We start from the raw sequence: 24930 nt of genomic DNA, 5'->3' as shown, positions 1-24930 counted from the left end.
AGTATCATGAATACTAACAAAGTGTTTTGTGTTTTTTTTCTGGGAAAATAGGTGTTTCATGGTCTCTCTTTGAAATGTGTCCTGGGACTATAATCTTGGGGAGAGTGAGTGAGATTGAGGCCATAAACTACCAAATTGAAAAGGGCCTGGAACTTTTTGTTTTTTCATTAAGGTTTGCAAATACACACATAAAACATTTATGACTATTTGTTGGTGTTTAAAAAAAATACTATGTTTGATTTTTTTTTTTTTTTAATCCTTTGGGTTTGGTGAGTTTTCCATTTGTTTTAGTGCAAAGGTATCTTAAAGGGGCATGCACGCACATGGATTTTTTTACGAGTTTTAATTAAACACGTTAATTCTTTAAATAAAGGAATGTACTGAGAAACTGAGATACAAGCAAGTAGGAAATAATTGACTATTTTTGCAATTTGTCTAATATAGTAAAAAATACTTATTTGAAAGGTTTTGTATGACCTATGACCTCTATAATGACCTTCCGTTGTGGCTTGATCACCCTCATTGGAAGGCCATTTGGATAATGAATGTATGGTCAATTGTAATACTGATTTCAAGATCATTTGTGTTATTGATAAATATGTTTGAGTTTATAGTTCTTAGCCATATTTGTAATTTGGACCAATGTGAAGAAGGAGAGGGCATTGCTTTTAACTAAGGGTATGCTGCTTTAAGTTTATTTTCCTATGACCATATGGGTTTTTTCAGTTTAGTGATTTTTATTTGATTAGGTTATTTGAAATTTTGTTTTATTTTTTTCCAGTAAGTAGTTTGTTTTTTACATTATTCTCATGGAGAGATATGTGTAAGACATGGGGGAGGATTCCGTTTTGTGAGGTTTTGGATTGAAGTTTATACACCTTGAGTGATATGTGAAGGAGTGTGTTGTATTGTTGAGTGTATTGTATGGTTGTGTTTGTTCTGTTCTATTCCCGAGGGGATAAAAGTCTAACTTCGTGATCCTTGGCTCTACGGTGGAGTTGACAGTGTGATGCGGAGTATATCTTTTCTCTTTGAAATATGTTTAGGTATGGATATGTGTATTAAGAATAATTGGTAAAAGTAATAATTTATCATGTAGTTATTGAACTGAACTAAACTGTTGTTCTGATCTGTTCATTCGAGGTTATCATGAAAAGTGACATCAGACGATATCTTAATGCATGGAAGAGATATTTGGACAGAAGTGTGTGTACCTCAAAACCTCCTGTAACTGGCTGAAGAAGAGTGACAAAGGCATTGCATAAGGCCCTTCCAAAACCACTTCTACTGAGAGAAAGGAACCAAGCCAGAAATCGGTGTACAGCATCAGATCTAAGCTATCAACTGCTTTTCTTTCATGTTTCTCTCAGGAGCGTGAGAGGAGTCCACGTGGAGTGAGCATGGAGAGAGATCTGTTCTAACCTTTTCTTATGTTGCTGGTATACTGGTTGATGACTGGACAAGACATAATGAGTGGTAAAGATGAGACATTGAAATTGGGACATTATCATGGGCTATCCACTTTGAACTGTAAAGCTATCTGAAGAAGAACGAAAAGGACGCCAGAAGAATCAGTGCCTGAGAGAGGGGGTTGGTCAACTGTGCCACTAAAATTGTTTTAGACTTCTGTGGTATCAGGTTGATTGTAGATGTCTACACCATGTAAAATTATAGTAATTTATATTAAGAATGCATTGAGATACTGATCTGTATTATAATCATGATTTAAAAAGTTAATAGTAGAATTATGGGATAATTATACTGAATGTCAATATGAATGTAAATTCTGCTAATATTGATGTGTGTTAAATTGAGTTTTTTACTTTGCGTGATAAGACCAATTTGAATCACTGAGGAATGTAATTCTACATTTTGGTTGGATAAATAGTTGGGTTGTTAATTATGATTTGGAATATGAATGATTTCCCTGACCTATTCTCTATTCCTGACTACATCTCTGAGCACAAGGACTTAGAGGGATGACTGTCCTATATGTTGTGATGAGGCCTGTGTTTAGATACTGGTTCTCATGTTCTCATGGAGCATTTCTATGTTATGTTATGTTTTTATTTTCCTCAAATGGATTATTCTGTGTTATTAAATATGTGCAATTCAGTCTTGTAGAATAAAGGTTGTACACTTAGTTTCAGAAGGGAGAAAGCTTACATATTAGCTAAGGTATTTGACATTGAAGGGATTTTATTTTTTATTTTATTTTAAATATTAAGTATGTATTTAATGTTCTGATTCTCCAGAAGGGAAAATGTCCCTTGAGAGGGGATTGTTAGGGATGAATCAGAAATAGTTAGGTAACATTCATAAATAAGATGTTTTATTTACATAATAATGCTTAGGTGAGGTATTTGTATGTTAGGATGTCTTCTTTTGGATAATACTGTTGGCAGTTTGCAGTTATCCCTTCTCTGCTAGGGCATAGTCACTAGGGGCCCAGAGAGGGGAGAGGTCAGCCTTGTCTTCTTATGGGAATGTGTCTGTAACTATTACATGTCCCCTCTGAGGTTGCCCTTATCTTGATCTAGTATATGACCTTCAGAGGCTCAATGTCTCGGTGAGCTTGTCCAGGAGGGTGTGTATTTGAGATGGGAATATCTAGAATTGACAATTGATATATTCCATTGGATAAGGTAAAGGTTTGGTACTATGTTGTACCAAGAGCGAGATAAGAACTTTGTTTAGGAGACTAAACTGAACAATAATTTATAGCTAATGCTATAAATATACTCCTCTTTCAAGTAAAAGGTTATTTGTGTAATGATCCTAAGATCTGTTATTCGTCATGTGAGTTGAGATGGGTGTGTCTTAGCTATAAATGATACTAAGAACTGTTTTGTAAGCACTCTCAGACAATTCATTTATAGACACTGAATTGATCTGAGAGTCATAGGGCTATGGTGAAGCTCATATAATTAAATGTGGACTTTAAGATATACAGTGGGGCAAAAAAGTATTATAGTCAGCCAGCAATTGTGCAAGTTCTCCCACTTAAAGAGATGATAGAGGCCTGTAATTTTCATCATAGGTACACTTCAACTATGGCAGACAAAATGAGAAGAAAATCCAGAAATTTACATTGTAGGATTTTTAATGAATTTATTTGCAAATTATGGTGGAAAATAAGTATTTGGTCAAAAACAAAAGTTTATTTCGATACTTTGTTATATACCCTTTGTTGGCAATGACAGAGGTCAAACTTTTTCTATAAGTCTTCACAAGGTTTTCACACACTGTTGCTGATATTTTGACCCATTCCTCCATGCATATCTCCTCTAGAGCAGTGATGTTTTGGGGCTGTTGCTGAGCGACACAGACATTCAACTCCCTCCAAAGATTTTCTATGGGGTTGAGATCTGGAGACTGGCTTGGCCACTCCAGGACCTTCAAATGCTTCTTACAAAGCCACTCCTTCGTTGCACCGGGTGGTGTGTTTGGGATCATTGTCATGCTGAAAGACCCAGCCACGTTTCATCTTCAATGCCCTTGCTGATGGAAGGAGTTTTTTTCACTCAAATCTCACGATACATGGCCCCATTCATTCTTTCCTTTACACGGATCAGTCGTCCTGGTCCCTTTGCAGAAAAACAGCCCCAAAGCATGATGTTTACACCCCCATGCTTCACAGTAGGTATGGTGTTCTTTGGATGCAACTCAGCATTCTTTGTCCTCCAAACACGACGAGTTGAGTTTTTACCAAAAAGTTATATTTTGGTTTCATCTGACCATATGACATTCTCCCAATCTTATTCGGGATCATCCAAATGCTCTCTAGCAAACTTCAGACGGGCCTGGACATGTACTGGCTTAAGCAGGGGGACACGTCTGGCACTGCAGAATTTGAGTCCCTGGCGGCCGTAGTGTGTTACTGATGGTAGGCTTTGTTACTTTGGTCCCAGCTCTCTGCAGGTCATTCACTAGGTCCCCGCGTGTGGTTCTGGGATTTTTGCTCACCGTTCTTGTGATCATTTTGACCCCACGGGATGAGATCTTGCGTGGAGCCCCAGATCGAGGGAGATTATCAGTGGTCTTGTATGTCTTCCATTTCCTAATAATTGCTCCCACAGTTGATTTCTTCAAACTAAGCTGCTTACCTATTGCAGATTCAGTCTTCCCAGCCTGGTGCAGGTCTACAATTTTGTTTCTGGTGTCCTTTGACAGCTCTTTGGTCTTGGCCATAGTGGAGTTTTGAGTGTGACTGTTTGAGGTTGTGGACAGGTGTCTTTTAAACTGATAACAAGTTCAAACAAGTGCCATTTAATACAGGTAATGAGTGGAGGACAGAGGATCCTCTTAAAGAAGAAGTTACAGGTCTGTGAGAGGCAGAAATCTTGCTTGTTTGTAGGTGACCAAATACTTATTTTCCACCATAATTTACAAATAAATTAATAAAAAATCCTACAATGTGATTTTCTGGATTTTTTTATTCTCATTTTGTCTGCCATAGTTGAAGTGTACCTATGATGAAAATTACAGGCCTCATCTTTTTAAGAGGGAGAACTTGCACAATTGGTGGCTGACTAAATACTTTTTTGCCCCACTGTAACTCTGACTTGTGTGTGGTTTGCTCTCTCATAATTTGGTAATACAGGAAATTTCCACGACAGGAGTTGTAGCGATGAGACAAGATAGAAATTATTAACAATTGGATACCACAAAATTGGGGAGAAAATGTGGTAAAATGTTGTTGTTTTTTATTTAAAAATTTAAAATTAAAATAAAATAAAAAAACGGAAAAGTGGTGCGAGAATATGTATTCACCCGTTTGCTATGAAGCCCCTAAATAAAATCTGGTGCAACCAATTACCTTCCGAAGTCACATAATTAGTTAAATAAAGTCCACCTGTGTGCAATCTGAGTGTCACATGATCTCAGTATATATACAAACACAATTGTTCTGAAAGGCCCCAGAGTCTGCAACACCACTAGGAGCTCTCCAAACAGGTCAGGGACAAAGTTGTGGAGAAGTACAGATCAGATAAAAAAATATCAAAAACTTTGAACATCCCATGGAGCACCATTAAATCCATTATTAAAAAATTGAATATGGCACCTCAACAAACCTGCCAAGAGAGGGCCGCCCACCAAAAGTCACAGACCAGGCAAGGAGGGCATTAAATCAGAGAGGCCACAAAGAGAGCAAAGATAACTGGAACTGCAAAGCTCCACAGCGGAGATTGGAGTATCTGTCCATAGGACCATTTTAAGCCGTACACTCCACAAAGCTGGGCTTTATGGAAGAGTGGCCAGAAAAAAATCCATTGCTTAAATAAAAAAATAAGCAAACACGTTTGGTGTTTTCCAAAAGGCATGTGGGAGACTCCCAAAACATATGGAAGAAGGTACTCTGGTCAGATGAGACAAAAATGTAGCTTTTTGGCCATCAAGGAAAACACTATGTCTGGCACAAACCCAACACCTCTCATCACCCTGAGAACCCTGTTTTTCATCAGCAGGGACTGGGAAACTGGTCAGAATTGAAAGAATGATGGATGGCGCTAAATACAGGAGAATTCTTGAGGGAAATCTGTTTCAGTCTTCCAGAGATTTGAGACTGGGACGGAGGTTCAACTTCAAGCAGGACAATGACCCTAACTGCTAAAGTGAAGTAACACTTGAGTGGCTTAAGGGGAAACACTTAAATGTATTGGAATGGCCTAGTCAGAGCCCAGATCTCAATCCAATTGAGAATCTGTGGTATGACTTAAAGATTGCTGTACACCAGCGGAACCCATCCAACTTGAAGGAGCTGGAGTAGTTTTGCCTTGAAGAACAGTCAAAAATCCCAGTGGCTAGATGTGCCAAGATTATAGAGACATACCCCAAGAAACTTGCAACTGTAATTGCTTCAAGAGGTGGCTCTACAAAGTATTGACTTTGGGCGGGTGAATAGTTATGCACATTCAAATGTTCTGTTTTTTTGTCTTATTTCTTGTTTGTTTCACAATCTGTGTTAATTCCAGGTTGTAAGGCAACAAAATGTGAAAAATGCCAAGGTGGGTGAATACCTTCGCAAGCCACTGTACATGTTGGTTAGATGAGAATTTGTAGAAGGCTTCTATCTACATTTTGGAATGGCAGATGTTGATTTTGGGTGACCGCCATCATGGAAAAAGAGAGCAAACACATTTTTCTGTTAACTTCAACAAATCAAGACTGGCCATAGGATATCAACAGTGACTAAAGTTTGACTTTCAAATCTGTGTATTGGTGTGTGGCCAGCGACATTTATAAAAGAGACCGTCCAAATGATCCGTTCCATTTCAGAAAGAAAATGATAGCTGCGTTCTAAGTCCTGCGAGCCCCAGCGACTATGACAAAATCAACAGTACAAAGCCAAAGATATTGATCTGTTTTAAGGAATTGCTCAGGTCATTGTGACTATAAGCTTTTATACTAACATCAGCAATCTGAGGTAAAAAGGATGTGTGATTTCCCTCCAAATTCGATGTGGTCAAAATGTCAGCTTGTGTAATGTAGTATCACATACTGTCCACGTCATGTAAAGTAGCGTAATATACTGTAGATTAATTAGATATGACAAAATAATTCAATATTTTAATTTAGGATGATAGTAAATAAAGCAAACTCGCATATTTTAATTATCAAATATTTCACAAGTTTAACCATTTAGAGATTCAAAAACATCCTCCTAAGCTCAATTTAACCAGGTGCTCTAGACTAGAGCATCCATAGGTCCTATGCAGCAGGCTGAACGTTTGACGTCCCTACTAACGAGAATTTAAAAAAAATATTATAATATGTAAATAAAAATTTGAATTATAAAAAAATAAAAAAAATATAAAAAAATCGCTCCATTCTCCCTCCAGGACAAGACTTATGACAATAAACATTAACCTGCATCCAAACCCACTAACCATTTACACAGGCTTTCTTCGTATGATAATAAATAAAGGTGTTGATTCTTGGAATTGAGTATAGGGTATTTTAAGGTCATTGAATATTCCTTGTTTGTCTGTTTTATTTGGTTTTCTCTCACTCTCATTTTGTCTGGTGATATTGCATAGATGTGCAGGTGTAGCTGATGTCCTTGACAATCCCTGTAATGCTGACATTGGATGCAACCACACACCCGTGAGTCCAAATATGAACTTTGCATTTCCATATTTCAACATTATGTCATTTACAATATCAACATTTCTGATCGCTATGTTTGATTTACAGTTACAAGGATGACATGTGTCATACCCTGGGTTGTCCTAAACAGAATGAGCCTATGTTTGTCATATTTTGAAGGAAATGTGCACTCATAAGTCCATTCTATGTGCACCAAAGTTACAAAATGTTTAGTTGAAGTGCCTTGTGAAAGCCTAACGCTGTAAGATCATATTAGTGTATCTCAGCTAGTCATGTTCACAAATGATGCCCACCTGACCCAGACTGAGATTTATAATGGATGTTTTTGGGGGGATTGCCTAAACAACAACAGTAATTGTTTGATGGTGGGGATGCAGGGCTGTGTTCCAAACAGAAAACGATAAGTTTTACCTGCTTCAGTTCCTCAATGGCAAAGCTAGGAGCTTAAAGAAAAGCACCTTTATAGTTGAAGGCGCTTTCCTTGAGTCATAAAAGTGCATTGACATTACGAAGGAACTGTGCACAGTTTGGACAGATGTGTGTCCACTTGGAGACACCAGTTAGGCCTCTCACTCAAACCTTTGTAATATTTTTTTCTTATATGCTGCACCTACCTCAACATTTTCATGAATATTGTTATTATGTTACTGAATGTATCCGGAGTATTTTCAGATTCCATTATTGACCAATGTTGCAAAAAGTACAGTAAATGTCAAATGCACATAAAATCAACAGTTTTAATGTTTGAATTCAGTCTTCAGTCAGGAGAACTGTTGTCTCCTCACCGTTGGTCTGATCATTTCTCCATAATCTCCAAAGTGTTCTCGTTCAATTGCTACCATATTTATTCAGTTAGAAACATTTACATTTGGCCCATAGGCCTATTTCCACGTGTGTAAAGGTTTAAACAAAGTATGGTACTGTTATTGCCATACAAGGTCAAGGCAAGGAAGTATTGTTTCGTCATCAAGCAATACATGGTGAATTAAATGAATGTCCAACTCTTCGCTGTCATCATGTTTCATTTAGAGTGCATTACTCCCCAGAAGGCTTGCGGCTTTTATTGTTTTTTTGTTCAAGAGTCAGACACTCATTTAAATGCATTTCAGGGCATTACCAGTGAGATATTCCCGCCACTGACCAGACTGTACACTCACTTTATGATGCCTCCTGAGTGCCAATTTCATTAATCTGTTTGTGTATAATGGTACTGAATAGCAAATGCAGAGTGCTGCCCGGTAAAGGATATCCTGCCTGATTTAAAATGTACAGCCAATAGATTAATACATGTTGGGGGATGAAAAGGATGGTGGTGTTGTCGCAGTGAGTTTGGTTCAGAAGAGATCACTTTTACATTGACCTGACCTCATACCCTTGCCCCTTAAAGCTATCATGAAGATGTCACCTTTTCCTCAAAGAAAACACATTGCATGGTGTATAGTTAAAGTATAGAGAACATGTTCCTTAAATATATGGGAAATAGGCCTAATGGCCCCAATCTGCTGAATGAATATTCCACAATCAAGTCCACTGGAAATCTTCAGACTACACCAAAAAATGATGCACTTTTTCAAAAAATATTAGGGATCTTTCTCTGTGATGCATATAGCCTAAAGCATCATAGGCCTACAAACAAACCCTATACTGACCAATAAATAACGGTTCATATGATTTAAGTTGCCATTGCATCATATCTTACACGATGTATGGCTAGCCTATGTTAATCAGGTAACTTTCAAATGATCTGTGTTTGATAATCTGATCAGATGTTGAAACTAAACTCACCTGCTGGCGACCTGTCTCTCTCCTCCGTGGTCCTGCATTCGCGCGGTGCAAGGAGCACCTGCACTCTTCAATTGACCGGTTGATTCACTGGGGTCTGGTCGACGATATCTCCTGTTTTAGATCTATTCTGATTTAAATTAAATGAATCATATTTCAACATTAACGAATGAGTCAATAATATGACAGTTTATAATAAAAGCACAATTACGCTGTGTTATTTCATCTGAAAAAAAAGTATAGCCTACACTGTGAACTGAATTGCGGTCCGGGTTTGTGTCTCGTTTTCTCGTCTGTGTTGGTAATTCTCTGACTGGTTCCGTGCTTAAAGGCACTCTTCTGTTTTGGATTATTCGGTGCCAATGGAGAATTGACACCGTTATCTTCTACGGTTTGGTAATGGGTGGCAAGATGCTCCGTTCCTCTATGGAAAGCGCACACCGCTCAACCTGCAAGGCAACGGGAGGCGGGTGTGTGTGTCTTTCGCTTTTCTTGTGGTCTGCATGACCCAATTCAGCACCACATGAAATTCATTCATTTGCAGCATACTTTTCAACCTGCGTGGAAAATGACCCGACTCTCTATCTGCACCTATTCACTGTGTCTCAATTTCTCCTCGATGCGTCAGGCTGGTATTGTCTGTTACTCCAAGTAAGGGAATATGTGGTTCGTTTTTTACTATCCCTTTCACAACTGTTCACAATCTCAATCTCTCTGTGGCACTACCAGACAGCTCTTTCATTGTTCCCAAAGATGATATGTTCTATTTAGCCTACAAGATAGCCGAGGGACCGCTCTAACAATGGAAATACATGTCCTCAATTATTGAAGGCAGACGAGATCAGGTGTTACAATTCTAGCCAATGAGAGTGCAGATACACGTGTGAACAACAGGGACAACCAAGTAGTTTTTCTGAAAGTTGCCGGAATGCATCATCCACTTATATCATTACATTTGCAACAGCCTAAACATTATGAAATGCATATTTGATCAAATAAGCTTCACGTAATCCGACACGCTCTCATAGACGTCCAAACAAAAATGTCTTATCTCACGAGGACATAATTGGGCGGAGTAAAACCTCTTGCTTTACCTCTTCCTCTTGTTCCCTCCCGTCTGGTCTCCATCTTCTGGCAGCAGCAGCGCTAACGTGCACTGGGTCCTAGCGCCCAGTTTGCCTACTACACCAATGACTGTTGCATAATTCAGACGCTTATGCCCTCAAGTACTTCTTCACAGTGACTTTGCCAAGTGTCCATATTATAGGTAACATTTGGGGCATGACTTTCAATTAATTTAGCCTACTGGTTGGTGGTTCCATGTTTAACAACAGGCAAAAGCATCCAGTCATCTTTGTCAACCCAAATAGATTGGATTAGTGGAATGGGATTGGAATAACAGGGACAACCTTAGAGCATAGTCTTCCACTAATCCTTTGAGAGCATCATAAGAAATCACGGATCAGAATGGTTGATGAGTAGAGTAGTTGAACTGTTGGGGACTCTTCATCGTACCCCTGGGAACTCTTCATCTCTCTCTCTCTCTTCATCATACCCCTGAACAGGCAGTTAACCCACTGTTCCTAGGCCGTCATTGAAAATAAGAATTTGTTCTTAACTGACTTGCCTATTTAAATAAAGGTAAAAAATATATTTAAAAATATCCCCCTCAGGCAGTGCACTTGTTCCACTCAAAACCCACTGCTCCAGAACTAAGACAGCCTAGGCCTACAGGGTGTCAAAAAATAAGATGGTTGCACACACAGAAGAGGAAAGAAAAAGGAGCATCAGTCTAGGTAACAACTATGACAGTGCAAAGAATATGACTTGCCTATATCTTGAAACAATATCAGTGCCATCAGGGTATTATGTTGCAGTATATTCCTGTTCAAGGAATATGTACTGAAAAGACAGTTATAGTTGATATCATCGTTTAGATGTTGTCACCTTTTGAGAGGTTCAAGATTTCTCTCTGGGAATTGGGCAAGAAGCAATGAGGCTGAGAGTTTCCTCTGGGTTACCGTGGGAACCGGGTTGTCATAAACCATGTTAAAGGGTAAATACTGTGGGATGACAACAGGGAGCAGTGTGGGTCAAATAAGTTCATATGAGCTGTGAACAAATAGAGCAACAGCTCTCTCTCTCTCTCTCTCTCTCTCTCTCTCTCTCTCCAATGCCAAAGCAAGTGAACTAGATGATAAACGAAAGTGAAATAAACAATACAAATCTAGAGTGAACATTACACTCACAAAATAATAAAGACATTACAAATCCAAAGAAAACATGGGTTTTATTTACGATTTCTCTCTCTAGATAAGCTTTATTAACATGAATGCCAAAGCCACTGTTGCTAAAGCGAAGTGAGATAATGACCATAACAGTAAAAAGATAAATTATGATAACAATAGTGATGGTGATTAGAGAAATATTACAATCGTTTTTTATGTATAGAAATAAGATGAATAAACACAAATAGTAATATTAATGTGATAATCTAAAAAAAACAAATATTAAAGGAAAAATACTCCCAAAACCATTGATTCCTTTAATTTACGGTGTTAAATAACAATAATATGTGAGAACAATATTTTTTGTTTCATTTTGGCATTATAAGGTTGGTAGCAACATGGGAAATTGCTGTGGGAAAAAAATCAACAATGCAATGCTCTCTGTGGGGTGGCTGGTGTTAGAGTTGTGTAAATTCGAATCTGGTATCAGGATAAATATAACAATGAGTCACCGATTGTATACTATGTATTTTTTATTCGCTAAGTAATAAATGGCAAATGCAACTTTTGGATATATGGGCTCACTGTAATGCCACGCAGGGCAGAACAGGGAACTGACAGGATGTACGTAAACAGTTGTTCTTATACTGTGATAGACATTGTTCCAACCCGTCTGTTGGCCTATCACAGTAGAGGCTGAGCGTGGTTTAGACTTGCTCAGCCTATCGCAGGCGCGCAAGCGGGTCCTCGCCTCTTGCCGCTTCTTGGAGTCCTCCCTCCGTCGATGTATAGATTCATTTTGGTATCACCCCCTAGTTATAACAGTTGCTCAGTTCCTCCTATTGTGTTGTTCAGTATTTTTCCATCTCAGTTAAAGCTCGTGATGACCACCCCTCCCTATACCTGATTAACCACAACTTTGTAAGATACAGCAAGTCACACCATGTGCTCAATATTGTCACATACAAACACAAGGACAAAGCATCTGCTGGGCTGTTATCTACAGTTTTGCAACATGCAGGCCACACCATGTTACTCAGTTATTGTCACACACACAAACAGGCAAGTAGATGTAGCAAGCAGTTGTTTAATCTCATGATGATGCTCAAGTGCACAAATGCAGATACTTCACACAGCCAACATCAGATAATATTTAATCATATATATATATGGTAATGGCTATAATGTAAAACACAGAATGCCACACTGGCTAGCTAGCTTGGTAGCTAAAAATTTAACTACACACAATAATACCAAAGATTATATCAGCATGTAAGGTAGCTAGTTAGCTGTAAAATCACCTAAACAAACTGCACTAACAATTTAGGAGTCTACAATCATACCATGTTCAACCTGCAGATTGATGTGCCTCACAGAGTGGAGTCTGACATTCGCAACGACAGATATACTTTTGAGGAGGTGAGAATGCTGTTCATCGACTACAGCTCGGCATTCAACACCTTAGTACCCTCCAAGCTCGTCATCAGGGTCTCGACCCCGCCCTGTGCAACTGGGTACTGGACTTCCTGAAGGGCCGCCCCCAGGTGGTGAGGGTAGGCAACAACATCTCCTCCCTGCTGATCCTCAACACTGGGGCCCCACAAGGGTGCGTTCTGAGCCCTCTCCTGTACTCCCTGTTCACCCACGACTGCGTGGCCACGCACGCCTCCAACTCAATCATCAAGTTTGCGGACGACACAAGAGTGGTAGGCTTGATTACCAACAACGACGAGACGGCCTACAGGGAGGAGGTGAGGGCCCTCGGAGTGTGGTGTCAGGAAAATAACCTCACACTCAACGTCAACAAAACTAAGGAGATGATTGTGGACTTCAGGAAACAGCAGAGGGAACACCCCCCTATCCACATCGATGGAACAGTAGTGGAGAGGGTAGCAAGTTTTAAGTTCCTCGGCATACACATCACAGACAAACTGAATTGGTCCACTCACACAGACAGCATCGTGAAGAAGGCGCAGCAGCGCCTCTTCAACCTCAGGAGGCTGAAGAAATTTGGCTTGTCACCAAAAGCACTCACAAACTTCTACAGATGCACAATCGAGAACATCCTGGCGGGCTGTATCTCCGCCTGGTACGGCAACTGCTCCGCCCTCAACCGTAAGGCTCTCCAGAGGGTAGTGAGGTCTGCACAATGCATCACCAGGGGCAAACTACCTGCCCTCCAGGACACCTACACCACCCGATGTTACAGGAAGGCAATAAAGATCATCAAGGACATCAACCACCCGAGCCACTGCCTGTTCACCCCGCTATCATCCAGAAGGCGAGGTCAGTACAGGTGCATCAATGCTGGGACCGAGAGACTGAAAAACAGCTTCTATCTCAAGGCCATCAGACTGTTAAACAGCCACCACTAACATTGAGTGGCTACTGCCAACACACTGACTCAACTCCAGCCACTTTAATAATGGGATTTGATGGAAATTGATGTAAAATATATCACTAGCCACTTTAAACAATGCTACTTAATATGATGTTTACATACCCTACATTACTCATCTCATATGTACAGTGCCTTGCGAAAGTATTCGCCCCCCTTGAACTTTGCGACCTTTTGCCACATTTCAGCCTTCAAACATAAAGATATAAAACTGTATTTTTTTGTGTGAAGAATCAACAAGTGGGACACAATCATGAAGTGGAACGACATTTATTGGATATTTATTTTTAACAAATCAAAAACTGAAAAATTGGGCGTGCAAACTTATTCAGCCCCTTTACTTTCAGTGCAGCAAACTCTCTCCAGAAGTTCAGTGAGGATCTCTGAATGATCCAATGTTGACCTAAATGACTAATGATGATAAATACAATCCACCTGTGTGTAATCAAGTCTCCGTATAAATGCACCTGCACTGTGATAGTCTCAGAGGTCCGTTAAAAGCGCAGAGAGCATCATGAAGAACAAGGAACAAGAACATCAGAGATCTGTCTAAAGTTTGATGTATATATTTTTCTAAATCTAGGTAGTATGTTTGTCACATCCTGACCATAGAAAGCCTAGATTTTCTATGGTAGAGTAGGTCAAGACATGACTAGGGGTTTTAGTCTAGTTTATTATTTTTATGTGGGGTTCTAGGTTTATTTTCTATGTTGGGGTTTGTGTATGATTCCCAATTAGAGGCAGATGGTAATCGTTGTCTCTAATTGGGGATCATACTTAAGTTGCATTTTTTCCACCTGTGGGTTATGGGATATTGTTTGAATGTATGTGTTTTGAGTTTGTGCACATAGCATACAGTGGGGCAAAACAGTATTTAGTCAGCCACCAATTGACAGCTCTTTGGTCTTGGCCATAGTGGAGTTTGGAGTGTGACTGTTTGAGGTTGTGGACAGGTGTCTTTTATACTGATAACAATTTCAAACAGGTGCCATTAATACAGGTAACGAGTGGAGGACAGAGGAGCCTCTAAAAGAAGAAGTTACAGGTCTGTGAGAGCCAGAAATCTTGCTTGTTTGTAGGTGACCAAATACTTATTTTCCACCATAATTTGCAAATAAATTCATAAAAAATCCTACAATGTGATTTTCTGGATTTTTTTTCTAATTTTGTCTGTCATAGTTGAAGTGTACCTATGATGAAAATTACCTCTCTCATCTTTGTAAGTGGGAGAACTTGCACAATTGGTGGCTGACTAAATACTTTTTTTGCCCCACTGTATCTGTAGTCACGGTTCATGGTTAGTTTATTGTTTATTTGATTTTGACATTGCTTAGTTTCACTTTCATTAAAATATGTGGAACTCAACATATGCTGTGCCTTGGTCCGACCATCATTATTACGAACAGTGTGACAATGTTTCCCTTCTTAGGTTGTCATATTTTGGGTAGGAACATAGAAAGTGCATCTCAGTTTCTACTTAGTGTAAATTACAATACCTAGATATTTTTTTTCTTAGTTTTACATCTTGGAGTTTTAGATATTCTGCCAATGTACGTTTTTAGATTTATAGACAGATAACAATCAAGTCTAGTTTGTAATTTAATTTTGTTTGTCCAGTTTTCAATGTAGTTTTTCAATTTGTAGTCAATTTGTTTGATTTTGGTTTTAGGAATGGAACAGTTTTTTGATTGGTCTTTGTTTTTTTTAGCTGCAGAGCAAGCTGATCTAGGACATCATCCTCTTGGGAGAAATTGTTACTCAAAAATGATTTCTATTTAATGGAGCTCTGGTATGCTTGATTTAAATGGTCCTTCTGTAGCTCAGTTGGTAGAGCATGGCGCTTGTAACGCCAGGGTAGTGGGTTCGATCCCCGGGACCACCCATACGTAGAATGTATGCACACACGACTGTAAGTCGCTTTGGATAAAAGCGTCTGCTAAATGGCATATATTATTATTATATTATTATTATTATATTATATTAAATGCTGCCAGAATTGAAATGCTCTATTCTGCACTTGAATGTGCAGAGGGAAAAGTCCCAGTTCTGCCCTGCAGGTGTTGTTCGGAGTATTTTGGTGGACACTGGAAATACTTTAGATAAATTCGAACAAAAATGTCTCAATGAAGCCTTTTTCCATTTTTTAAGTTAGGATCAAAGATGGGTCCCCATATTTCCCTACCATACAGTAGTATTGGGGTCAGAATGAAGTAGAAATGTTTTTTTTATAAACATATTGGGATATTTTGATTGCTGAGTTTGGATTTGATAGCATAAAATGCTCTTCTGTTTTCTTTTTACTCAGTGCCTTTGTAGCCAGTCTGAAACTCCCTGATGAGCTCATCTCCAGGCCCAGGTAATTACAGCCGGTACTGTGCTTTAGTGTCGGTAAACTGGTAATGGTTTCCCTGGGATCTGGCTTTCTTCTGAAAAGATCATGGTTTAAGTCTTTTCAAAGTTTACTGTTAGTGCCCATCTTTGGCAGTACTGGTCTTCAAAGGCTCTGTTGTAATCCTGGTTCTGTGGGTGACAACAATACTCAGTCGTCAGCGTATAACAGGCACTTCATCTGTGTGTTATGTAGGGTGAGGTCTCGGGCTGCAGATTGCTCCAACATTGTTGCTAATTCATTTATAATAAATATTAAAACAGTGTTGGACTCAGGCTGCATACTTGCCTAACTCCACGTCCTTGGGTAAAAAAAAGTCTGTAATTTTGCATCCAGTTTCCAGTATTAAGGTAAATATTTGAAGCGGTGCATCTACCAGTTTAGGCCAGCTCACTTTCAGCATTTCATTACTGGTGTTGTCTGGTCCGCATGACTACTTTAATAAAGGCCAATGTCACATTTATGTAACATTGTCTTTAGCGATCAATACATAAAAGGAAGCCACTCTCTTACATTTACATTTTTTTGCCATTTAGCACCAACCATTGTAATTACACTATTGGAGAGAGGTGTTGAAAATCTAAAATTAAAATAAAATACAACCTAAATTCTGCTCCCCTGAATGGTCTCGTACGTTGTCAAAAAGGTACATTTCTAAAATGCCTTAGTATTTTTGTTGTTGATGTATTATATTTTGGCGAAGTATAGTCACTTAAAAGTTTGATACATATTTGTAACATTGGGCATTAAGTGATGCATACCAAACATTTGCATAGATTTTTTGTATACCAACATTTTTGTATGTATATTTTTCTTCAGAAATATGTTATTTGGGGTCTCCTTGAGCAATCCTATCAATCCAGATTTCTTTTATGCAAGGAAAATTGTCTGGGTTTCTCATGGTTCATTTTCACGTTTTGATTTGATCAAATTTGATGGGGAAGTCTAGAGGATTCTGTTGGGCTTAATGGTTCTTTCTCAATCCTTTGTGTTAATCTGGGAGTATGAGGAATCAAAGACCCAGATGTAGACTGTCAAAGTAATACTGTTTACTGTAGCAACAGGGGCAGGCAAAGACAGGTCAAGGCAGGCAGGAGTCAAAAAGGGTGAGGCAAAGGTACAGGACGGCAGGCAGACTCAGGGTCAGGGACAGGCAGGGTTCAGTAATCCAGAGGTGGAGCAAAGGTACAGGACGGCAGGCAGACTCCGGGTCAGGGACAGGCAGGGTTCAGTAATCCAGAGGTGGAGCAAAGATTCAGGACGGCAGGTAGGCTCAGGATCAGGCAGAGAGGTCAGGCCGGCAGGTACAGGGTCAGGACAGGCAAAGGTCAAAACCGGGAGGATTAGCAAAGAGAGGCTGAGAAATGATAGGAGTTGACAGGAGAAACTCTGGTAAGCTTGAACAAACAAGACAAACTGGCAACAAACAGACAGAGAACTCAGGTATAAATACACAGGGGATAATTGGGAAGATGGGCGACACCTGGAGGGGAGTGGAGACAAACACAAGGACAGGTGAAACAGATCAGGGCATGACAGGGAGGGGTTTAGATCTTTGATTTGAAATGTACTGTAAAGGTTTTCAAAGTAAGTTTTCCAGATTGTTCCATTTTGAATAGCTAATTCTGTTTCATTGTTATCAAGGTTTTGGTATAATTCCTAGAATGAGTTTTGATCAATAGCCTCTTCAATTTCTTTTATTTTTATTTGAATTTGCTTTCAATGTATGTGAATAGTTTAGACGCAACTCCTCGTTGGTTGGCTCTCTGTGTTTTTTGTTGGAGAGCATTAGTAAAACATTTGTGGAGGAGATACATTGTTTATCAAACCACACTTATTTTAAATGTTTTGTTTGTTTGTTTGTTCTGTTATTGTTTATCCTAATATTTGAAAATGAGGCCAATATTTCAAACACATTATTGATGAATTTGGTTGCTGAATCTAGGTTAGGTTGTTCAACATGGAAATTGTTTTAAGATTATCCATGTTCAGTTTGAATTCCTACATTTAACGTTTGGGTTTAGTGAATATAGTTTTTCTACATTTACAGGGTTTACTGATGGTTTCTCAGACCCTCTGTCTCTGTATCTCTATCTCTCCTCCTTTTTTTCAGACACCAGTCATTCACTGTTCTTGTCCTAGTTTTCACTTTTGTGTGTCATCGCTTCCTCCCAATTACAGTGGTGGCCTCCTTTCTCTCTGTTCTCAAACGTGTTTTCTTGTTCAGCAAAGAGAACTATAAAAGCGAGGACTGTTTCACTGCGCTGTTTTGCTATATTTAGACAAAAATAACAACACAAGAACAAAACTAAAAGATCAAACGAATAATACAGCCAGAATATATTGTAATGACCTGACTAGATCATAAATGAACAATTGTCCAGACAGAGGCTTGAGTTTGCGAATTGACGGTTTATTAAACCAACTTTACACAGGCTACTGTTTGGGCCGTAGCACACGCCAAATAGATGACAGATAACCCACAAGCCAATCGTGACCTTCTCTTGTGAAGCACAGACGTAAGAGAGAGAGAACAAAGGCTGAACCTGGTCTTAACTTCCAATGCTCCACCCCCCTGCCCAACCCCCCTCCACGCCACTCCGCCAACCACCAGGATGCCCGGCATCAGAACATTCCAGGCATTCCCGTGATTGGCAGATAGCAGGTTGATTGACATGTCGGACCCCGCGAACACCGGGTACTGGTCAGTACAACACAACCACCTCCTAGCCTAACACATAACACACAGCTGTCTGTGCGGATCGCTACACAGCCCCCCCACCACAAAGTCCCTCGTCCCCAAGGGAACAAACAAAGTCTCTGAAGCGACCCGGAGGTCTCCTTTGCCTGCGTGGCCGTGATGGTCGCAGAGTGCCCCTCTGGGAACCAGGGGATGAAGGCAGGGATATGGGGGACAAGGAAGCGGGAACGGGTAATACAGTCCGTGGCTCTGGGGAACCACGCGGTGACACAGGGGGGGAGACCGGGGAGTGGGCTGTCTGGAGCCTTGTCTGCGGCACCTGAGGGTGGGTGCCTGGAGAATGTCATTGCCAGAGAGGGGAATTTTGGGGGTTCCTGGGGTTTGGGGAGAAGAGGCCCCTCTGTATGGGGCTAACCTGTCCCGGTGCAGTGCCACCTTTCTCCCCCTGGGAGGAAGCTGCACCCGGTACACAACCTCCCCTACCCTCTCCAGGACACTGCAGGGTCCCACCCAGTGACTGTCCAACTTGGGGCATCTGCCTTTTTTCCTTAGGGGGCTGTAGAACCAGACCAGCTCCCCAGCCACAAAGTGCCTTCCCCGGGTGTGCACGTCATAGTTCCTTTTCTGCCTCACACCTGCATTCACCAGCTGCTCTCTGGCGAAGGTGTGGGCTGTCTCCAGGCGGTCCTGGAGTCTCCGGGCATACTCCGGCCCCGGAGGAACATGAGGGCTATCCAGGGGCCGACCAAACGCCATCTCCGCAGGGGTGCGGATCTCTCTCCCCAGCATGAGGAGGGCCAGGCATGCAGGAGGTGGAGTCTTGGACAGCGGAGCGGCATGCCATGAGGACCATAGGCAGGTGCTTGTCCCAGTCACGCTGGTGTTTGGAAGAGACGATGGCCAGCTGCTGTCCAAGCGTTTTGTTGAAGCGCTCCACAAGGCCATCACTTTGAGGATGGAGAGGAGTAGTGCGGGTCTTGTGCATACCCAGCCTCTCACACATGGTGGCGAACACACGGGACTCAAAGTTTCTGCCTTGGTCGCTGTGGATGGACTCTCAGCTCCAAACCTGCTGAACATCCCAGCTGTCAGGGCGTTGACGATGGTCTCTGCCTCCTGGTCAGGCAGAGCATAGGCCTCGGGCCATTTTGTGAAATAGTCCATGGCCGTGAGCACCCAGCGGTTTCCACTGTCTGTGGTGGGGAACGGCCCAACTACATCCACTCCCACCCTCTCCATGGGAGCCCCCACTGGGATCTGTTGGAGCTGAGCATGAGAGCGGCCTGGGGGGCCCTTTCTCGCTGTGCAGTTGTCACAGCGGCGACAAAAGTCCTCCACATCCCTCTTGTGCTGCCCCCAGTAGAAGCCCTGATGGAGACGGCGCAGTGTTTTTGTGACCCCAAAGTGTCCAGTCCCCACCCCCCCATGAGTACTCTGGAGCACAGCCTCCCGCAATGCTTTTGGGACCACCACCTGCCACCTCTCCTCTCCCGTAGCTGACTCCTTCCATGCCCGCTGTAGCACACCCTCAGCCAGCCGCAGTCTCTCAAACTTCGACCACAACCCTTTGGTCGCGAGTGAGAGCGCTGTCACCTCTTCCCATGGTGGCCTCACCTGCGCCTCTACCCACTGTAGCACTGGCTGTAGGTCTGTGTCCCGTCCCTGCTGCTGCCGCCATTCAGCCACGTCGATAGTCTGCAGCTCACAGCAGACAGGCCCGCTCGCCCGACACACTGTGGCACAGACACCCTCCTCTGCCCGCAGCTCTCTCTCCAGTCCCTCTCTCCGTTCACAGTGGCGGCAGCCGTCTGCAGTACAGGGCCGACGGGACATGGCGTCGGCGTTGGAGTGGCGTGCCCCTGCCCTGTGCACCACCGTGAAGTCATACGGCTGAAGCTCCTCCAACCAGCGTGCCACCTACCCCTCTGGCTCTCTGAAAGACATGAGCCACTGGAGAGCAGAGTGGTCAGTCCTTACAGTAAAGGGCAGACCACCCAGGTAGTACTTGAAGTGTTTGACGGAAGCCACAACAGCCAAGAGCTCCCGCCGGGTGACACAGTAGCGGCGCTCATGTTTGTCAAATGTTTTGCTGAAGTACGCCACCACTCTCTCCCCCTCTGGCCCCACCTGGGCCAGCACCCCACCCATGCCCACATTGCTCGCGTCTGTGTCCAGGATAAAGGGCAAGGTGAGGTCAGGGGGCGAGCACGGGGCCTCGATCAGTGCACGTTTGAGGGTGTTGAACGCCTCCTCACACTCCACTGTCCAAGTGAAAGCCTTGTCCTTCGGCAGCAGGCGGTTCAGTGGAGCAGCAACGCTTGAGAAGCCCCATACAAACCTCCTGTAGTACGAGGCCAGGCCCAGGAAGCTCTTCAGCTGACGCTGGTCGGTGGGGGTGGGCCAGTCTCTGACAGCCCCTACCTTGTCCTCCATGGTGCTGATCCCCTCCTTCCCCACTCGGTGGCCCAAGAAGGACACCTCTCTCCTCATGAAGTGGCACTTCTCGGGGTGGAGCTTCAGACCTGCGGCAGCCACCCTCTCCAGCACACGCCGTAGCGCCCCCAGGGCTGACTGGAAGGAGCTGCCATGGGCCAGGATGTCATCAAGGTATACCAGACACTGCTGTCGGGGGATGCCATCCAGCACCCTGTCCATCAAACGCTCAAAAGTAGTTTGAGCGTTGCACAGGCCAAAGCACAGGCGTGCCAGCGGGATACGGCGGGGACGCATCTTGATGGGTCGAGCATCACCTGTGTCGATCTCATGCTGCACCAGATGAGTCTGACCCACCTCTTCCTCACTCAACGCAAAGCTGTCTCTGAATTCAAACAGCAACTGCCACAACTGTTGCTGCTGCTCGGGGTCAAGACCAACACAGTTCCTCCCCCATATCTCCCTCACTGCAGACAGTGTCCTCTCCTCTCCCATCTGGGGTAGCTGGGCTGGGGGGGTGCGGCCCGGGCTCACAGAGGGCTGTGTCATGGACGTAGCTGGGGGAATGTAACACACCGCCGTAGGTGACAGGGGGACTGGGGAAAAGTCACACACAGCTGTGGGGGAGGGGCGCAGCCATGAGTCTCTGCTGCTTTAACTGTTGGAGTAAAGGGTTTGTTGGGTTGAGTGAATGTGACATTAGGGGGGCCATGGTGACTTCCGTCCCTCCCTGGAAGCTCAGTGTGCCCCTATTTAGGTCTAACTGGCAGCCTGTGCTCCTAAGAAAGTCCAACCCCAGGATACAAGGGTCCTGCACAGCCGCCACCCACACAGGATGACGCACAGTCCTGCCCCCTACTGTCAGAGTCATTATTCCCTTCCCTTTCATGGGTGCCAGCTCACCTGTGACTGTGCGGAGCTGCACAGTTGTAGGCTCACACTGAGTCCAACCTGGGACAATATCTGGCCTCACCAGGGTTACTGTGGACCCAGTGTCCACCAGGGCGGAGCAGGGCACCCCCTCCACAGTGACAGGGACATGACAAAAGTCCCCAACACAGGTCTGGCCCACCACAACAACAGGCTCCATCCGCTTGCCCTCGTCTGCTTCTGGGGGAAGTGGAGCCTTGCTTCCCCGTCTGTGCCGGTGGGCTCCTCCTGAAGATGATGGTGGTTGGGATAGAAAGCCAGGGGTCCGCACTACCTGGTCTATGCGGACCCCGAGCCGTTTCCCTGAGCTCTGGGGGACATGGGGCAATCTCGGCGCAGATGGCCTGGCTGGCCACAATCCCAGCAGACCCTGGGACCAGGGCATGTGTTTCGTGCCGCCTGTAGCGACACAACACGAATGAGTTTTGTCATTTCGGCCACCCAAGCAGGCTTTTCCGGCTCCGGGCTGCTCTGCCCCCCAGCTCGCACAGAGGGTGTGTCTCCCTGCACCCCCACCAAAGCCCCAGCTGAAGCCCCAGCTCACACCAGCTCCCTCTCCAAAGCCATCTCCAAGGTTGTCTGCAATGACTCAGGATGAGCCAGCTGGGTCTGTATGCGCAGCTCCGTAGGAGAGAGCGCCTGTATGAACTGGTCCCGTGCTAGCTCGCTCTGCACGGAGGGGGGCATGTGAGCATATGCCCGCCGAGAGAGGCTCTCAATGTCATTAGCTAGCACCCGTAGAGGCTCTCCAGGCTGCCTGTGTCTATTACTCAATTCGGAGCGCAGTAGCCCGGGCTGTACACACTGTCCATAGCGCCTCCTCAGTGCTCCCACTAAAGCACTATAATCATGCCTGTCCTCGGGGCTAATCAATATCAAACAGGCCAGAGCTTCATCCGTGAGGCATAAAGCCAACTGCGCGAAATACAGTCGACGAAGCACTCATGCCCGCTTCAGCCGCCATCTCTCTAACGTCCTCCCTCAAGCAGCCTCTGCGCTCCGACGCCCTGGCGATCTCCTCAGACAGAACCCCCGACGTCCATTCACACGCACCTCCTTGGCCATAATCGTCCCCTACCTCCACCTTCACTTTCGGATTCCCTCGAAGCATTTTCAATCCCCGTTCTCACCTACGGTAGCTAGCCACATAAGTCAGCTAGCTAGCTGGCTAACTTGTATCAACGTTTTTACTTCTGACACCAATGTAATGACCTGACTAGATCATAAATGAACAATTGTCCAGACAGAGGCTTGAGTTTGCGAATTGACGGTTTATTAAACCAACTTTACACAGGCTACTGTTTGGGTCGTAGCACATGCCAAATAGATGACAGATAACCCACAAGCCAATCGTGACCTTCTCTTGTGAAGCCCAGACGTAAGAGAGAGAGAACAAAGGCTGAACCTGGTCTTAACTTCCAATGCTCCACCCCCCCTGCCCAACCCCCCTCCACGCCACTCCGCCAACCACCAGGATGCCCGGCATCAGAACATTCCAGGCATTCCCGTGATTGGCAGATAGCAGGTTGATTGACATGTCGGACCCCGCGAACACCGGGTACTGGTCAGTACAACACAACCACCTCCTAGCCTAACACATAACGCACAGCTGTCTGTGCGGGTCGCTACAATATATTATGCCGACTCAAAATCATGTCCTTAACTACGGATGAGAAAGTTTGGCATTTGGTCATGAGCGGACGGACTCCTCTCCTTTGTTTTGGTGTTCTAAATGTGCTAGCTGACAACCAGGTGGGTATTATAATGCCCTTAGCTCTGTGGATTTTAGCAGTGAACCTCTCCAGGTTTAAGTTGTCAAGATAGTAGTAGATCCACAGATTGTTCAGGTGAGCCTCCTGATCAAACCATGCACTCGGAATGTTTATTTTTGCTGTTGTGAGGGCAGCCATAAGTAGATAGGAGTTTTTTTTAAGTTTAAACTGATACCTAAAGTTTCTCTAGATAGGAGTAATCCAGGACAGAAACGTATGGGCAAGACAAAGTTCCATAGATCTCATACAGTTGGACCCTCCCAGAACATGTGCATAGATGTACCAGTCAGATCACACCACTTGCAAGCTTTGTCCTCTGAGAGTTTTATTTGGAATTGTACAGTCAGTGGTGTTAATTACTTATGTAAAATACTTGAAAGTACTACTTATGTATTTTTTTAGGATATCTGTACTTAACAATTTATATTTTTGATTACTTTTACTTCACTATGTTCCTAAAGAAAATAATGTGCTTTTCCATACATTTTCCTTGACACCCAAAAATAGTCATTACATTTTGATTGCAAAGCAGAACAATAAAATGGCCCTTTTACTCAAGTAGTATTTTACTCTGTGACTTTCACTTTTACTTGAGTCATTTTCTATAAAGGTAACTTTACTTTTACCCAAGTATGAAAATTGAAAACTTTTTCCAACACTGAGTACAGTAGTATTTATGTAAACTAAAGCAAATAGATTACTGCATAGAAAATAAAATATAAACTACAAATGAGATAGTTAAAGCACCTTTTTAGCAGAGGAAGTGTGGAGCTGCTTCCCTCTGTCACTGTTTTGCTCTATAAAAGGACATTGTGCACATCAGCCTGTCATGCTTAATTAACCTTTTACTGCAGTGGGCTAAATCAGGGCCACACAGAGTGATTCTTGGTGCTGTTAAACAAATCTACTTTGAAACAAAAGTACACACATTGTTATGGGCTTAAAAAAGAAGAAATGTGTACCATGTCAGATATAGAGTTGAACTGTATTCCATGTTGAGTTTGCATCCCAATATTACACTTCATATACATCATAGAAGACTGAAATATAACAAAACTGTTTGACACAGAAACACTGGATTTTCGTCAAAAAATATACATGTTAAAATCATGATTATGAAATGATGAAAAATTTGAATAACATTCCACTCATGAGGCCAAAGAGGGAGCTTGTGATCATTGACTGTA

General features: G+C 43.0%; 1 protein-coding gene across 2 annotated transcripts in view; it reads right to left on the bottom strand.

Moving 5' to 3' along the window:
• LOC124039215 (serine/threonine-protein kinase SBK1-like) overlaps positions 1 to 9785 on the bottom strand; it is a 52505-nt gene extending 42720 nt beyond the window's left edge. Inside the window, exons 1-2 of one of the 2 annotated variants that reach the window (XM_046355121.1) lie at positions 9141 to 9785; positions 8896 to 9017 (exon numbers count right to left, since the gene is read on the bottom strand). In XM_046355121.1, the coding sequence (XP_046211077.1) occupies positions 8896 to 8933 (38 nt within the window). In that variant the 5' untranslated portion in view covers positions 8934 to 9017; positions 9141 to 9785. Of the gene's footprint in view, positions 1 to 8895; positions 9023 to 9140 lie in introns of both variants that reach the window. The other variant, XM_046355120.1, reaches the window with a different exon arrangement.
• Positions 9786 to 24930: the final 15145 nt, after the last annotated feature.

This window comes from Oncorhynchus gorbuscha, linkage group LG07, assembly GCF_021184085.1.
Source record: "Oncorhynchus gorbuscha isolate QuinsamMale2020 ecotype Even-year linkage group LG07, OgorEven_v1.0, whole genome shotgun sequence".
In the NCBI taxonomy this organism is placed as follows: Eukaryota; Metazoa; Chordata; class Actinopteri; order Salmoniformes; family Salmonidae; genus Oncorhynchus; species Oncorhynchus gorbuscha.
The sequence above is the reverse complement of the archived record's forward strand: the minus strand, read 5'-3'. Positions and strand labels throughout refer to the sequence as shown.